Source organism: Oncorhynchus mykiss, chromosome 21, assembly GCF_057628025.1.
Source record: "Oncorhynchus mykiss isolate SJ-2025 chromosome 21, ASM5762802v1, whole genome shotgun sequence".
NCBI lineage: Eukaryota > Metazoa > Chordata > Actinopteri > Salmoniformes > Salmonidae > Oncorhynchus > Oncorhynchus mykiss.
The window spans coordinates 53,665,253-53,678,556 of record NC_143042.1 but is presented as its reverse complement, the minus strand read 5'-3'; the positions used below and the strand labels follow the sequence as shown (position 1 = coordinate 53,678,556).

Sequence of the window (13,304 nt, the reverse complement as noted above, 5' to 3'; positions counted from 1 at the left end):
GCATGACCTATATGAAGTGATAGAAGCAGTTGTAAAAAAAATTGCATTTCGGAGGGCAACATGCCCATGAAATTCTCCTTTTTTATCCCAGTTAAATCTTCATTTCTAAAAATTGAATCGGAAAGCTTCAATCCATCAAACTCTGTGTCACGTGCTGATCTCTCTTCCTCCACAGGAATTTGCATTCATTGATAGAAGCAGTTGTAAAAAAAAATTGCATTTCGGAGGGCAACATGCCCATGAAATTCTCCTTTTTTATCCCAGTTAAATCTTCATTTCTAAAAATTGAATCAGAAAGCTTCAATCCATCAAACTCTGTGTCACGTGCTGATCTCTCTTCCTACACAGGAATTTGCATTCATCCACCCCAGATGGGACTCGAACCCACAATCCCTGGCTTAGAAGGCCAGTGCCTTATCCATTAGGCCACTGGGGCACTTGCTGAAAATGAAGTGGATAGCAGAGAGTGGTTTCGACCGATCGTACACGTGGCTAAAGTAGACATCACGCTTCCGCTTCGCTTCTGTAATCAGCATGACCTGTACAAACTGACAGAAGCAGTCAAAAAATAATCACGGAGGGCACTGAGACATGCCCATGAAATTATGGTTTAATATTTCTGTTTCCACTTCATTGCTAAAGCAAACTGAATAGCAGAGGATGGTTTCGATCCATAAATCACTTGGTTAACTGCCCTGCACACTTCCACTTCATCCCTCCACTTTCAGGTACCCCAAAACAATACTTGAACTCACAATAAATGGATTAGGCAGTCAGTGTCTAAAGTCACTGTGGAAATGTGTGATCAGCATGACCTATATGAAGTGATAGAAGCAGTTGTAAAAAAAATTGCATTTCGGAGGGCAACATGCCCATGAAATTCTCCTTTTTTATCCCAGTTAAATCTTCATTTCTAAAAATTGAATCGGAAAGCTTCAATCCATCAAACTCTGTGTCACGTGCTGATCTCTCTTCCTCCACAGGAATTTGCATTCATTGATAGAAGCAGTTGTAAAAAAAATTGCATTTCGGAGGGCAACATGCCCATGAAATTCTCCTTTTTTATCCCAGTTAAATCTTCATTTCTAAAAATTGAATCAGAAAGCTTCAATCCATCAAACTCTGTGTCACGTGCTGATCTCTCTTCCTACACAGGAATTTGCATTCATCCACCCCAGATGGGACTCGAACCCACAATCCCTGGCTTAGAAGGCCAGTGCCTTATCCATTAGGCCACTGGGGCACTTCCTGAAAATGAACTGGATAGCAGAGAGTGGTTTCTACCGAATGTACACGTGGCTAAAGTAGACATCACGCTTCTGCTTCGCTTCTGTAATCAGCATTCAGTAATCGGCACTGAGACATGCCCATGAAATTATGGTTTAATATTTCTGTTTCCACTTCATTGCTAAAGCAAACTGAATAGCAGAGGATGGTTTCGATCCATAAATCACTTGGTTAACTGCCCTGCACACTTCCACTTCATCCCTCCACTTTCAGGTACCCCAAAACAATACTTGAACTCACAATAAATGGATTAGGCGGTCAGTGTCTTAAGTCACTGTGGAAATGTGTGATCAGCATGACCTATATGAACTGATGAAAAACTGCATTTCGGAGGGCAACATGCCCATGAAATTCTGATCTCTCTTCCTTCACAGGAATTTGCATTCATCCACCCCAGATGGGACTCAAACCCACAATCCCTGGCTTAGAAGGCCAGTGCCTTATCCATTAGGCCACTGGGGCCAATACAGTCCCTCATTAATGCTACTCTGTTATCTTCATTTCAGAAGAATAACTCCCTCTGAATAGGGAGAGGCATTTTCAAACCCCAAAATAATGTGATCCAGCTCATGTTTCTTAAAATAGCCATCACTGCAGGAAGAGCATAGGAAAGTTCAGTATGTCTTATACCTATACAGGAGGAGATAAGCAAAGGCACATCCGCCAGCACCTCAGCCCAGTGCAAGCAGCTCAAAATGGCTTAAAAGGTCTTAAAAAAAACATATACCTATAACATCATAGCTTGTCTCTACTGGAGGGGTAACAGTGCCCTGGGGTTACAGGAGGACCAGTAAGTTAAGGATTGTGGGACTCTTTCAGATGCCATCTCCGTACAGGATAATCTGGCCACAGGGCCACGTATATCTGATGGGTTTTAATAAATGGAGGAATCGATAAGGAGGACTCGATAAGGGTGAGGGAGGGAACGTAACTACTAGATGATACTGTTGGATAAGATCTATGGGACGGTTTCCTAGACACAGATTAAGGGCAGTCGTGGACTAAAAAGCATGTTAAAAAGAGCTGTGGTGATTAATTAGTTATTAAGATACCTTAATAAAAAATGACTCAGGTAAAAGTCACCCAGTAAAATTCTACTTGAGTAATAGTCTTAAAGTATTTAGTATTTAAATATACTTAAGTATCAAAAGTGAATCTCTACATTGTTTCAAATTCCTTATAGTAAGCTAACCAGATGGCGCAATGTTATTGTTTTTTGAATTTACGGATTGCCAGGGGCACACTCCAACACTCGGAAATAAAATAAACAAAGCATTTGTTTAGTGAGTCCGCAAGGGTTGTTATCTTGATGAGTGCGTGAATTGGACAATTTTCCTGTCCTGCTAGGCATTCAAAATGTAACGAGTACTTTTGGGTGTCAAGATTTTTTTTTTTTAAGTACATCATTTTGAAGTAAAAGTAAAAGTTGTCCAAAATCTAAAATAGTAAAGTAAAGTACCAATTTTTGTTTTTACTTAAGTAGTACTCTAAAGTATTTTTTACTTAAGTAGTACTATAAAGTATTTTTTACTTAAGTAGTACTATAAAGTATTTTTACTTAAGTAGTACTCTAAAGTATTTTTACTTAAGTAGTACTATAAAGTATTTTTTACTTAAGTAGTACTCTAAAGTATTTTTACTTAAGTAGTACTCTAAAGTATTTTTACTTAAGTAGTACTCTAAAGTATTTTTACTTAAGTAGTACTCTAAAGTATTTTTACCTAAGTCCTTTACACCACTGAAAAGGAGATTCTCCAGGCTTAATATGTGTCAGGGAAACCATCCTTATATGAAAATGATTAACCCATATTCTTCTCTAAACCATTTAGCTTTCTTATTGAGCATCATGTTATTTAGATCTGTATGGAAATCAAGTAAAGTGTCAAACTAAATGTTTTTGTATTTACCAGTACCATTACAAATCTTTATCAAACATGTTTTAGTTTAAAGTACAGTACATCGAACATAGAAAACGTAACATTTGAAATGATTTGCACTTTTAAGACAATGGAAAATACAGCAATTCCCATCAAGCATTTATGAAAAACAAACTTAGAAAATTCTAGACTTCTAAAATATAAATGGCAAAATTTGCGCTTTAATTAGTGTGATACAAACTGCCCTTTTTCAAAACTTCACCTCGGAGATCATCTTCTTCGGAGACACAAAGATATTGACAGGCTCGATCATGTTTTCAATCACGCGTTTTCCATAGCAAAGGTGTCTGTGCGTCATCTCTCCCCCAGTTATCTTCTCTCCTTTACAGTGTACTGTATGTATATATATATATATATATATATATATATATATATATATATATATATATATATATATATATATATATATATATATATATCGTGATTAGTCTGTCATATCACTGTCATTGAATCCAGTATAGAAACAAAATGCAGTACAAAAACAAAGCTCCGCCCTCTGGGCTCAGCTGTTCTGAAACATGGTCCCAGTCCAGTAACAACCCATAGCGCCTTCACTCTAACCCCTAGCCCCTTCACTCATGTATTTCTGAAAGTATTGGATAGGGCATCATGTGCTTGTGGTCCAATATTCGACACGATTGTGTTCAAATGCTTTTGAAGTCTGGAACAATCTACAAACAATAAGATTTTAGCTAAACGTTGCTAACAATAAAGTTAGCTAGCTTGCTTAACATTTAAAATATGGTCTAACTAGTTGCGTTATTCACATTGATACATTTGTAAATGTTCAAAAAAACGATTTGTTGTCATCTTTTGGTTGAAAAGGTGAAAAGGTCAGCGGTGAAAGGTCAGACGTGAACTCGGCACCTCGGGTAAAAAACATTTTAGCTCAAGTGAAACTTCCCAGTCGGAATTCCAAACTTCTGAAAACTCCAACAGCACGTGAACCATTAGTACCATGGTAGTAGGTCCAACTTGCCCTCTGATAGACTGGGTGAAATGTTACATATAGCTTATACTTGACAGGTCTACATCAAGTTAGAGCTAGGTGCTAGTGTTCTGGACGGGGCCAAGGTGTCTCCCCTGTCCTTGTTTTGCTATTATTGATGTTGGAGCAGCAGTGAACATCACAGGTGGTGGAAGAGTGTTCTTTATATCAGTTCCAGAGACAGACGTTGCTTGTGGAATAGCAGCTGGATCTGCTGCCGGCGGGGGAGAGGTACAGCTTGCCGTTGGGGCAGATGCACAGCTCGTACACAGTCTGTTTCTGAGAAGCTGCGTCTGAGGACGGGGAGTAGACACCAAGTGGAAGAAAGCTCCCCAGTCGGATCGCGTTTGCATCTAAAAAGATCTGATTGGAAAATAGAATCAGTATTTGATATTTTGTCTAGCCTAAAGCAATGATACATTCTCTGAAAGGTATATTCATACCAATTCTACTAAATAATGATATGTGAATGGGGGTGATTTGAGTGCATTGGGAATAGGGGAGACCCGGTACAACTGTAACAGGCTAAATTATTCAGATTAGGAAACACTTAGACAGCTGTTATTCAATGTGCCAATGTTAGTGTCTCTACATGGCTAATATATGTATATTTGTTTTTATTTTTGTATTACTGACCTCTGGAACATTATAGACATACAGTATATCATTTTTATCAGTAAGATGAAAATAATAATTGTTGTATTTTCTCACAAGACTAATTAGTAAAGTATCCTATGCTTGGGGTTAGTTGTAACGCAGTGTTTACAACTAACCCCTTGTTACCACTTACCTCTTACATAGAACTGTATACAGGATACAGTATAGACACATTTTATTTCTATGTATTTCTTCCACATCCATCTGCATTCAATATGTTTTTTTATTTGATTTTCTAAAGCATTTCATGTCTGGATTTCACTGTTTTGGACTGTTTTTCTCCTGTCTCACACTCTGCTATGTATTGCTATGTATCAGAGTAGCTCACAGATCACTGCACCTGTACATAGCCCATCTGTAAATAGCCCATCCAACTACCTCATCCCCATACTGTATTTATTTATTAATCTTGCTCGTTTGCAACCCCAGTATCTCTACTTGCACATTCATCTTCTGCACATCAATCACTCCAGTGTTTAATTGGTATATTGTTATTAGTTCGCCACCATGGTGTCACGCCCTGGCCATAGAGAGGTTTTTATTCTCTATTTTGGTTAGGTCAGGGTGTGTGACTAGGGTGGGCATTCTAGTTTCCTTATTTCTATGTGAGTGTGGTTCCCAATCAGAGGCAGCTGTCTATCGTTGTCTCTGATTGGGGATCATATATAAGTTGTCATTTTCCATTTTAGTTCTGTGGGATGTTGTTTTCTGTTTTGCGTCTGTACCTGACAGAACTGTTCGCTTTCGTTTTGTTATTTTGTTTGAGTGTTTTTTTTAATAATAAAAATAATGAACACTTTCCACGCTGCGCTTTGGTCCACTCCTTCAAAACGAGAGCCGTTACACATGGCCTATTTATGTCCTTATACCTCCCTCATCTTAGCTCATTTGCACACACTGTACATATGCTTTTTTCTACGGTATTATTGACTGTATGTTTGTTTTACTCCATGTGCAACTCTGTGTTGTTGTATGTGTCGAACTGCTTTGCTTTATTCTTGGGCCAGGTCGCAGTTGTAAATGAGAACTTGTTCTCAACTAGCCTACCTGGTTAAATAAAGGTGTTCTCAACTAGCCTACCTGGTTAAATAAAGGTGTTCTCAACTAGCCTACCTGGTTAAATAAAGGTGTTCTCAACTAGCCTACCTGGTTAAATAAAGGTGTTCTCAACTAGCCTACCTGGTTAAATAAAGGTGTTCTCAACTAGCCTACCTGGTTAAATAAAGGTGTTCTCAACTAGCCTACCTGGTTAAATAAAGGTGTTCTCAACTAGCCTACCTGGTTAAATAAAGGTGTTCTCAACTAGCCTACCTGGTTAAATAAAGGTGTTCTCAACTAGCCTACCTGGTTAAATAAAGGTGTTCTCAACTAGCCTACCTGGTTAAATAAAGGTGTTCTCAACTAGCCTACCTGGTTAAATAAAGGTGTTCTCAACTAGCCTACCTGGTTAAATAAAGGTGTTCTCAACTAGCCTACCTGGTTAAATAAAGGTGTTCTCAACTAGCCTACCTGGTTAAATAAAGGTGTTCTCAACTAGCCTACCTGGTTAAATAAAGGTGTTCTCAACTAGCCTACCTGGTTAAATAAAGGTGTTCTCAACTAGCCTACCTGGTTAAATAAAGGTGTTCTCAACTAGCCTACCTGGTTGAATAAAGGTGTTCTCAACTAGCCTACCTGGTTAAATAAAGGTGTTCTCAACTAGCCTACCTGGGTAAATAAAGGTGTTCTCAACTAGCCTACCTGGTTAAATAAAGGTGTTCTCAACTAGCCTACCTGGTTAAATAAAGGTGTTCTCAACTAGCCTACCTGGTTAAATAAAGGTGTTCTCAACTAGCCTACCTGGTTAAATAAAGGTGTTCTCAACTAGCCTACCTGGTTAAATAAAGGTGTTCTCAACTAGCCTACCTGGTTAAATAAAGGTGTTCTCAACTAGCCTACCTGGTTAAATAAAGGTGTTCTCAACTAGCCTACCTGGTTAAATAAAGGTGTTCTCAACTAGCCTACCTGGTTAAATAAAGGTGTTCTCAACTAGCCTACCTGGTTAAATAAAGGTGTTCTCAACTAGCCTACCTGGTTAAATAAAGGTGTTCTCAACTAGCCTACCTGGTTAAATAAAGGTGTTCTCAACTAGCCTACCTGGTTAAATAAAGGTGTTCTCAACTAGCCTACCTGGTTAAATAAAGGTGTTCTCAACTAGCCTACCTGGTTGAATAAAGGTGTTCTCAACTAGCCTACCTGGTTAAATAAAGGTGTTCTCAACTAGCCTACCTGGGTAAATAAAGGTGTTCTCAACTAGCCTACCTGGTTAAATAAAGGTGTTCTCAACTAGCCTACCTGGTTAAATAAAGGTGTTCTCAACTAGCCTACCTGGTTAAATAAAGGTGTTCTCAACTAGCCTACCTGGTTAAATAAAGGTGTTCTCAACTAGCCTACCTGGTTAAATAAAGGTGTTCTCAACTAGCCTACCTGGTTAAATAAAGGCGTTCTCAACTAGCCTACCTGGTTAAATAAAGGCGTTCTCAACTAGCCTACCTGGTTAAATAAAGGTGTTCTCAACTAGCCTAACTGGTTAAATAAAGGTGTTCTCAACTAGCCTACCTGGTTAAATAAAGGTGTTCTCAACTAGCCTACCTGGTTAAATAAAGGTGTTCTCAACTAGCCTACCTGGTTAAATAAAGGTGTTCTCAACTAGCCTACCTGGTTAAATAAAGGTGTTCTCAACTAGCCTAACTGGTTGAATAAAGGTGTTCTCAACTAGCCTACCTGGTTACATAAAGGTGTTCTCAACTAGCCTAACTGGTTGAATAAAGGTGTTCTCAACTAGCCTACCTGGTTACATAAAGGTGTTCTCAACTAGCCTACCTGGTTAAATAAAGGTGTTCTCAACTAGCCTACCTGGTTAAATAAAGGTGTTCTCAACTAGCCTACCTGGTTAAATAAAGGTGTTCTCAACTAGCCTAACTGGTTAAATAAAGGTGTTCTCAACTAGCCTAACTGGTTAAATAAAGGTGTTCTCAACTAGCCTACCTGGTTAAATAAAGGTGTTCTCAACTAGCCTACCTGGTTAAATAAAGGTGTTCTCAACTAGCCTAACTGGTTGAATAAAGGTGTTCTCAACTAGCCTACCTGGTTAAATAAAGGTGTTCTCAACTAGCCTACCTGGTTAAATAAAGGTGTTCTCAACTAGCCTAACTGGTTGAATAAAGGTGTTCTCAACTAGCCTAACTGGTTGAATAAAGGTGTTCTCAACTAGCCTACCTGGTTAAATAAAGGTGTTCTCAACTGGCCTACCTGGTTAAATAAATGTGAAAAATATATATTTTTGTGTAATTACATGTACAAAAGTCTTGATAATTAGAAAATATTTAATGTTCCTGTTTAAAAATGGAAACTATATTCATATTAGCATAAATTAACAAATTACATGATAATTATGTTTTTTCAAAAGTTGGTCGTCTTGGTTACCATGGATACGAATAGTGACAGTGGAGAACATCAAATCCAAAATCAAAGTTTATTTGTGACGTGCGCCGAATACAACAGGTGAAATGCTTACTTACAGGCGCTAACCAATAGTGCGGAGAAAAAAAAAAGGATGTGTGTGTGTGTGTGTGTGTGTGTGTAGGTAAGTTAGAAATAAACAACAGTAAAAAGAAATTTGAAAATAAGAGTAGCAAGGCTATATACAGACACTGGTTAGTCAGGCTTATTGTGGAAGTACAGTGCCTTGCGAAAGTATTCGGCCCCCTTGAACTTTGCGACCTTTTTCCACATTTCAGGCTTCAAACATAAAGATTTAAAACTGTATTTTTTTGTGAAGAATCAACAACAAGTTGATTTTCTTCAGCAGGGACAGGGAAGATGGTTAAAATTGATGGGAAGATGGAGCCAAAGACAGGACCATTCTGGAAGAAAACCTGATGGAGTCTGCAAAAGACCTGAGACTGGGACGGAGATTTGTCTTCCAACAAGACAATGATCCAAAACATAAAGCAAAATCTACAATGGAATGGTTCAAAAATAAACATATCCAGGTGTTAGAATGGCCAAGTCAAAGTCCAGACCTGAATCCAATCGAGAATCTGTGGAAAGAACTGAAAACTGCTTTTCACAAATGCTCTCCATCCAACCTCACTGAGCTCGAGCTGTTTTGCAAGGAGGAATGGGAAAAAATGTCAGTCTCTCGATGTGCAAAACTGATAGAGACATACCCCAAGCGACTTACAGCTGTAATCGCAGCAAAAGGTGGCGCTACAAAGTATTAACTTCAGTTTTTGATTTGTTAAAAAAGTTTGAAATATCCAATAAATGTCGTTCCACTTCATGATTGTGTCCCACTTGTTGTTGATTCTTCACAAAAAAATACAGTTTTACATCTTTATGTTTGAAGCCTGAAATGTTGCAAAAGGTCGCAAAGTTCAAGGGGGCCGAATACTTTCGCAAGGCACTGTATGTATATGTGGGTATAGTTAAAGTGACTATGCATATATGATGAACAGAGAGTAGCAGTAGTGTAAAAAGAGGGTTTGGCGGGTGGTGGGACACAATACAGATAGCACGGTTAACCAATGTGCGGGAGCACTGATTGGTCGGGCCAATTGAGGTAGTATGTACATAAATGTATAGTTAAAGTGACTATGCATATAAGATAAACAGAGAGTAGCAGCAGCGTAAAAGAGGGTTTGGGGGGTGGCACACAATGCAAATAGTCCAGGTAACCATTTGGTTACATGTTCAGGAGTCTTATGGCTTGGTGGTAAAAACTGTTGAGGAGCCTTTTTGTCCTAGACTTGGCACTCCGGTACCGCTTGCCTTGCGGTAGTAGAGAGTATAGTCTATGACTTGGGTGGCTGGGGTCTTTGACAATTTTCAGGGCCTTCCTCTGACACCGCCTGGTGTAGAGGTCCTGGATGGCAGGCAGCTTTGCCCCAGTGATGTACTGGGCCGTACGCACTACCATCTGAAGTGCCTTGCGGTCTGAGGTCCAGCAATTGCCGTACCAGGCAGCGATGCAACCGGCCTCGATGGTGCAGCTGTAGAACCTTTTGAGGACCCATGACAAATATTTTTAGTCTCCTGAGGGGGAATAGGCTTTGTCGTGCCCTCTTCACGACTGTCTTGGTGTGTTTGGACCATTCTAGTTTGATGTTGATGTGGACACCAATGAATTTGAAGCTCTCAACCTGCTCCACTACAGCCCCGTCGATGAGAATGGGGACGTGCTCGGTGCTCCTTTTCCTGACGTCCACAATCATCTCTTTAGTCTTGGTTACGTTGAGGGATAGGTTGTTATTCTGGCACCACCCGGCCAGGTCTCTGACCTCCTCCCTATCGGCTGTCTCGTCGTTGTCGGTTATCAGGCCTACCACTGTTGTGTCGTCAGCAAACTTAATGATGGTGTTGGAGTCGTGCCTGGCTATGCAGTCGTGGGTGAACAGGGAGTACAGGAGGGGACTGAGCACGAACGCCTGTAGAGCTCCAGTGTTGAGGATCAGCGTTGCAGATGTGTTGCTTCCTACCCTCACCACCTGGGGGCAGCCCGTCAGGAAGTCCAGGATCCAGTTGCAGAGGGAGGTGTTTAGTCCCAGGTTCCTTAGCTTAGTGATGAGCTTTGAGGGTACTATGGTGTTGAACGCTGAGCTGTCGTCAATGAATAGCATTCTCACATCAGTGTTCCTTTTGTCCAGGTGGGAAAGGGCAGTGTGGAGTGCAATAGAGATTGCATCATCTGTGGATCTGTTTGGGCGGTATGCAAATTCAAATCAAATCAAATGTTATTTGTCACATTCACATGGTTAGCAGATGTTAATGCGAGTGTAGCGAAATGCTTGTGCTTCTAGTTCCGACAATGCAGTAATAACCAACGAGTAATCTAACCTAACAATTCCAAAACTACTACCTTATACACACAAGTGTAAAGGGATAAAGAATATGAACATAAAGATATATGAGTGAGTGATGGTACAGAACGGCATAGGCAAGATGCAGTAGATGGTATCGAGTACAGTATATACATATGAGATGAGTAATGTAGGTTGTGTAAACAAAGTGGCATAGTTTAAAGTGGCTAGTGATACATGTATTACATAAAGATGCAGTAGATGATATAGAGTACAGTATATACAGTGGGGCAAAAAAGTATTTAGTCAGCCACCAATTGTGCAAGTAGCCCACTTAAAAAGATGAGAGGCCTGTAATTTTCATCATAGGTACACTTCAACTATGACAGACAAAATGAGAGAAAAAAATCCACCATCCAAATTACCTACCCTCACCACCTGGGGGCGGCCCGTCAGGAAGTCCAGTACCCAGTTGCACAGGGCGGGGTCGAGACCCAGGGTCTCGAGCTTGATGACGAGTTTGGAAGGTACTATGGTGTTAAATGCTGAGCTGTAGTCGATGAACGGCATTCTCACATAGGTATTCCTCTTGTCCAGATGGGTTAGGGCAGTGTGCAGTGTGGTTGCGATTGCGTCGTCTGTGGACCTATTTGGGCGGTAAGCAAATTGGAGTGGGTCTAGGGTGTCAGGTAGGGTGGAGGTGATATGGTCCTTGACTAGTCTCTCAAAGCACTTTATGATGACGGAAGTGAGTGCTACAGGGCGGTAGTCGTTTAGCTCAGTTACCTTAGCTTTCTTGGGAACAGGGACAATGGTGGCCCTCTTGAAGCATGTGGGAACAGCAGACTGGGATAAGGATTGATTGAATATGTCCATAAACACACCAGCCAGTTGGTCTGCGCATGCTCTGAGGACGCGGCTGGGGATGCCATCTGGGCCTGCAGCCGTTTAAATGTTTTACTCACGTCGGCTGAAGTGATGGAGAGTCTGCAGGTTCTGGTTGCGGGCCGTGTCAGTGGCACTCAAAGCGGGCAAAAAAGTAATTTAGTCTGTCTGGGAGCAAGACATCCTGGTCCGTGATGGGGCTGGTTTTCTTTTTGTAATCTGTGATTGACTGTAGACCCTGCCACATACCTCTTGTGTCTGAGCCGTTGAATTGCGACTCTACTTTGTCTCTATACTGATGCTTAGCTTGTTTGATTGCCTTGCGGACGGAATAGCTACACTGTTTGTATTCGGTCATGTTTCCGGTCACCTTGCCCTGGTTAAAAGCAGTGGTTCGACGCTTTCAGTTTCACGCGAATGCTGCCATCAATCCATGGTTTCTGGTTTGGGAATGTTTTAATCATTGCTATGGGAATGACATCGTCAATGCACTTTCTAACGAATTCGCTCACTGAATCAGCGTATTCGTCAATGTTGTTGTTGGAAGCAATGCAGAACATACCCCAATCCACGTGATCGAAGCAGTCTTGAAGCGTGGAGTCAGATTGGTCGGACCACCGTTGAACAGACCTGAGCGCGGGAGCTTCTTGATTTAGTTTCTGTCTGTAGGCAGGGAGCAACAAAATGGAGTCGTGGTCAGCTTTTCCGAAAGGAGGGCGGGGGAGGGCCTTATATGCGTTGCGGAAGTTAGAATAGCAATGATCCAGGGATTTACCAGCCCTGGTTGCGCAATCGATATGCTGATACAATTTAGGGAGTCTTGTTTTCAGATTAGTCTTGTTAAAATCCCCAGCTACAATGAATGCAGCCTCAGGATATGTGGTTTCCAGTTTGCAAAGAGTCAAATAAAGTTCGTTCAGGGCCATCGATGTGTCTGCTTGGGGGGAATATATACGGCTGTGATTATTATCGAATACAATTCTCTCGATAGATAATGCGGTCGAGATTTGATTGTGAGGAATTCTAAGTCAGGTGAACAGAAGGACTTGAGTTCCTGTATGCTGTTATGTTCACACCACGTCTGAGTAATTATAAGGCATAACCCCCCGCCCCTCTTCTTAGCAGAAAGATGGTTGTTTCTGTCGGCGCGATGCGTGAAGAAACCAGCTGGCTTAGCGTCTCTCGAGTGAGCCATGTTTCCGTGAAGCAAAGAACGTTACAGTCTCTGATGTTTCTCTGGAATGCTACCCTTGCTCGGATTTCATCAACCTTGTTGTCAAGAGACTGGACATTGGCGAGTAGTATGCTAGGGAGTGGTGCGCGATGTGCCCGTCTCCGGAGCCTGACCAGAAGACCGCTTCGTTTGCCTCTTTTACGACGTCGTTATTTTGGGTCGCCGGCTGGGATCCATTCCATTGTCCTGGGTGGAAGGCAGAACACAGGATCCGCTTCGCGAAAGTCATATTCTTGGTAATAATGATGGTGAGTTGACGTTGCTCTTATATTCAGTAGTTCTTCCCGACTGTATGTAATGAAACCTAAGATTACCTGGGGTACCAATGTAAGAAATAACACGTAAAAAAACAAAATACTGCAGTTTCCTAGGAACGCGAAGCGAGGCGGCCATCTCTGTAGGCGCCGGCAGTGGGTCTAGGGTTTCTGGGATAATGGTGATGATGTGAGCCATTACCAGCCTTTCAAAGCACTTCA

The 13,304-nt window shown here is 41.1% G+C and overlaps 1 protein-coding gene and 3 non-coding genes across 4 annotated transcripts in view; all 4 read right to left on the bottom strand.

Moving 5' to 3' along the window:
- Positions 1–363: 363 nt before the first annotated feature.
- On the bottom strand, positions 364–436 carry trnar-ucu (transfer RNA arginine (anticodon UCU)). Its single transcript has one exon. It is a non-coding gene; the product is annotated as a tRNA-Arg (tRNA).
- A 734-nt stretch (positions 437–1,170) lies between these two features.
- trnar-ucu (transfer RNA arginine (anticodon UCU)) lies at positions 1,171–1,243 on the bottom strand. Its single transcript has one exon. It is a non-coding gene; the product is annotated as a tRNA-Arg (tRNA).
- Positions 1,244–1,676: 433 nt separating this feature from the next.
- trnar-ucu (transfer RNA arginine (anticodon UCU)) lies at positions 1,677–1,749 on the bottom strand. Its single transcript has one exon. It is a non-coding gene; the product is annotated as a tRNA-Arg (tRNA).
- A 2,521-nt stretch (positions 1,750–4,270) lies between these two features.
- LOC110500769 (zeta-sarcoglycan-like) overlaps positions 4,271–13,304 on the bottom strand; it is a 51,587-nt gene continuing 42,553 nt past the window's right edge. The window contains exon 8 of the mRNA XM_021578301.3: positions 4,271–4,575. Coding sequence (XP_021433976.3) covers positions 4,381–4,575 — 195 coding nt within the window. The 3' untranslated portion in view covers positions 4,271–4,380. The remainder of the gene's footprint in view (positions 4,576–13,304) is intronic.